Below are 4,080 nucleotides of genomic sequence, written 5' to 3' on the forward strand. Positions count from 1 at the left end.
AATGTTCGCTCATTTTGAAATTATACCCCAGGTGTACTGCAAGGCATGCAGACATGCCATATTTTCAATCATAGCAGATTACTTGACTCCCTATTGCCCACCTACTCTAAACTAATTTTAAAGCACTGGTGTCAAACTCACCCCCTGCCCTGGGCTGGATTCAGACCAAGGGGCTCCACGTGGATTGGATCCACAGGGTACATGATGGCTCCAGCAGGACTGGTAAAAGCTATGATGGTGGCAGTGAGCCAAGTGGTTGGTTGCCATGGCAGAGGCAGGGCAAGCGGCTGCGGTCAAGTGGATGTATGGTGAACAGCAGTGGCCTCAAGAGTTTGCGAAGTGAGTGGGGCAGTGCTGGCATAGCCCTCATGTCCATCACGGCCATTGATGTCATGCCAGACCCCATGCCCCCATTGGCTATGGCCCTAATTTCCTGGCCCATGCCAGTAGTCCAGCTGGCTGGATGGAGCAGCTCCAGGGGCCTGATCCATCATGCAGGTTGTAAGTTTGACACCCCTGTATTGAAGTATTATATTTGCTCTGGTTTCTTTAAGTGTTGACCCAGAAGAAGACATTGTCTATGAGTAAAGCAACTTAATGTCTGAATAACTTATAATAAACTCTATAAAGTGTATAAAGTGCTATATTTTGGGGCATGAAAAAGAAATGATACCCGCTATCCAGAAAAAAGATGATAGAGGAAAACACAGCAAATTTATGAAGCCACAGCTCCAGTGAGTGGGCAACCCAAACTGTCAGCAGAATAAAGCCGACGTGAGTCTTATTAGATCTATTGTTACCACCCAGTTCAGTATTATCAGATCTATTGTTACCACCCAGTTCTTTCATTTGTTATTGCTGCAAATGGAATCTAAGATTATTAATCAGAGAGAACGGAGAAAAAATAATTTTATTTTTCCCCACCAGTTCATGAAACTGACAAGGAAAAAAAAATTAACATGTTCTTCTGTAAGGTCACACTAATTACTCACATGAACCTCTGGGTGCTGTATTAGGCTCAGAGTCTGACAGGTTCTTTTGTTATCTGTGGAGCTCATTCACAGAGTAACAGGGGAGAGGAAAACTATTAGCAAAAATAGGAACACATTGCTTAAAACTCACAACATGGCAGCTGCATAGATGCATCCTTTGGTAAGATTTCTTGTTTAATTGACCAAGCTAAACATGCATTTCTAACCTAAAACTGTGCGTGTCAGGGGCAAAAAAACCTAAACCAAAAAAAAAGAAAAAGAAATAACTGAATATGTTTATAGGTCTAAATCATTCTCTCTCCATGCTATGACAAGTTAAGATCCAACAAGTATAGGCAAAGAGGTCCTTATAATGGTTGAAACAATTCATGCCAGGGGTGCCCCTACCTGTGGGCCAAATGCAGCCCACAGAGCCATGCAATCTGGCCTGCAGGGCTCCCCAGGGGTCTGGAAATTTAGCAAGGGGGAGTGGTGGCAATTAACACTGCCACTACTCTTCTGCCACCAAATTTCCAAGTCTCACGTGGTTCAATTGGGCCTGGGCCATCTCCACGTGGCTTGACCAAGCCCCGACTGCTCCTGCCCTGTATGCTGGATCAGGTTCTGGCTGTGACCACCCTGTGTGCCAGACTGAGCACGTGGATCAGATCCACGCCAGGGATAAACCTGGCACCACTTCTCAAGCCCTCAGGCAAAAAGGTTGGGCACCATTAGTTTATGCAAATAGACTTTGTAAAACCATGAACAAAAAAAAGTAGAACAAGCACACCACAAAACCCCCCAAAAACTGAGATACTAAGAAATGGAGTATTACCCTTAAATCTAGCTTTGCTGCTCGTCAGCTCTAACTGTCAAATGCCTGGAATGTAGCCAGCAGCATTTCCTGCCCTGCTCATAGTTATGTGCTCGTTCAGACATAGCTAAATGCAAGGGGAAAATCTCAGCTGCAGTTTCGTCAAATACCCATTTCTGCTTCTCTTGTGCTGTCTGCTTCAAGCTTATTTGCTGGTAGGATGAGATTTATTTATCTTTTGCGTAGTTTAGGATTTATTTTTTAGACTCAACTTGCTTCATTTAAAAAAAAAAAGAAAGAAAAATGCAGCAGATTGAAGAATGACAGACTCAGCCCGCAAGAGGAGCAAGCTCAAGGAAAAAAAAAGTCTGCTCCTGGGACCTAAGACGTGGCAAAATTTCTCTGCCGTTCACAAGTACAAACTCATCCTAAAAAGTTTTACTCTGTGTTGATGGAGAGAGTAGGGAGAGAGGGAATTACAGGCAGACATTCCTTTGTTAAGAAAAACCTTCAACCCAGAAAATGGTTCTTGCCCAGTGATTTCTATCTGTAAAATTCCTAGAAGGCAGAACCCACGCACTTAAAACTGGCAATAGTTAGAAGTAGATTACATATATAACTCAAACAACATATGAGTAAGAGACACCAACCTATATAGCCTAGAGCATTACTTAATATGTCCCATCAAAAGAATTAATGTAGTAGCTTAAAGGGTGACAAGTGTGCTCCCCCAGAGCGCACACACAAATAAGTTGCTGGCAGTTCTGGACTGGGGACACTTATGCAGGAACAGATTTTACACCAGTACATTTACTAATTTGATATGTACTTTGCAAACTCTTAATCCACTGCATGGGGAATGGATAATGAAGGCAAGAAGAATAAAGGATGAGTGGCGAAGTATGGGATAAAGTGGCTTCTGTGTATTGGTTTAAAAATCAGGAGAGTGACTATTTTTCAAAGGGATGGCCTCTGTTTGGCACCTCATGCCCTCTAACTGCCATCCAACAGGAAGTTACCTATGGAGACAAGACCTTAGCAATTTTTTGGTACGATCTAAGGTACAAATTTAGACCGACATAGCCATGCAGTATAAGAGTGTATACATTAGCACGCTTCTTCCTGTGTAAAAGGACCTTTTTCAGTTTGCTTTATTTCAGGTGAGAAAAGATTTAAGCTATACCAAAAAAGCCCTGTTAACAGTGGAGCAAAAATGTCTTTATGAGTGCTACAGCTCTATGGTTTGTACAAGTTTCCACATATAGCAAAGGCACTTGAACAGATAAAGCGTGCTTTCAAGCAGTAGCTCTAAAGAGTATCATATTTTACAATGCTATACCATGAAAAAAAACTTTGTAGGCTGGAATCCCAGAAAAAAAGTAGGCCCCATTTTTCTTTCTGGGTAACCTGTTCCAGTGCTTTACTACCCTCCTAGTGAGAAAGTTTTTCCTAATATCTAACCTAAACTTCCCTTGCCTTGGCCCTCAAAGCCAACTTCAAAAAATGGAACATCGATGTCAATTTATGAGAGAGTACTGCCCAGCACCGCTCCAAACGGAGGAAGAGTCTGGAGATTTCCCCCCCCCGGTCACCTGCTCCTGTGCTTCACCCCACTTCTCATGTGACAGTTTTCCCTGGTATCTGATCTAAACACCCCTTGCTGCAACTTGAGACAATTGCTCCTTGTCCTGTCACCTGCCACCACCAGTCCAGCTCCATCCTCTTTGAAGTTGCAGCTGAAGGCCGCTATCAAATCCCCTCTCAGTCTCTTCTGTGGACTAAATAAGCCCAGTTCCCTCAACTTGTCCTCACATGTCATGTCCCTCAGCCCCAGAACCATTTTCACTGCCCTCTGCTGGACTCTCTCCAACTTGTCCTCGTCCTTTCTGTATTGGACAACACACATACAACTAGACAGAGGACCCCTGATCTCTCTCCATCTTATCCCCTCCTTTCTGTAGCAGGGACACATGCACAAATCCAGAACTGGACAGAAGACTTCAACTCTCTCTCCAACTTGTCTCCTCCTTTCTGTGGTGGGGACACACACACAACTGGACACAGGGCTCCAGATCTCTTTCCATCTTGCCTCCTCCTTTCCGTGTGTGGGGGACAGATGGATGGGACACACATCTGGACACAGGACCTCAGCTCTCTCTCCAACTTGTCCCCTCCTTTCTGTAGCAGGGACCCTCGTCCCCGGACACGGGACCCCCGCTCTCTCTCTCTCCACCTTGACCCCGCTCCTTTCTATAGCGGGGCCCAGGCGTGGGCAGGCGCTCCTCCAGCCGCAGC

General features: G+C 44.7%; 1 protein-coding gene across 1 annotated transcript in view; it reads right to left on the reverse strand.

Moving 5' to 3' along the window:
* CRTAP (cartilage associated protein) overlaps positions 1 to 1,539 on the reverse strand; it is a 30,910-nt gene extending 29,371 nt beyond the window's left edge. Inside the window, exon 1 of the mRNA XM_006023606.1 lies at positions 1,516 to 1,539. Within this exon, the coding sequence (XP_006023668.1) occupies positions 1,516 to 1,539 (24 nt within the window). The remainder of the gene's footprint in view (positions 1 to 1,515) is intronic.
* Positions 1,540 to 4,080: the final 2,541 nt, after the last annotated feature.

The sequence above is a fragment of the Alligator sinensis genome, unplaced genomic scaffold (genome assembly GCF_000455745.1).
Source record: "Alligator sinensis unplaced genomic scaffold, ASM45574v1 scaffold1118_1, whole genome shotgun sequence".
Lineage (NCBI taxonomy): Eukaryota > Metazoa > Chordata > Crocodylia > Alligatoridae > Alligator > Alligator sinensis.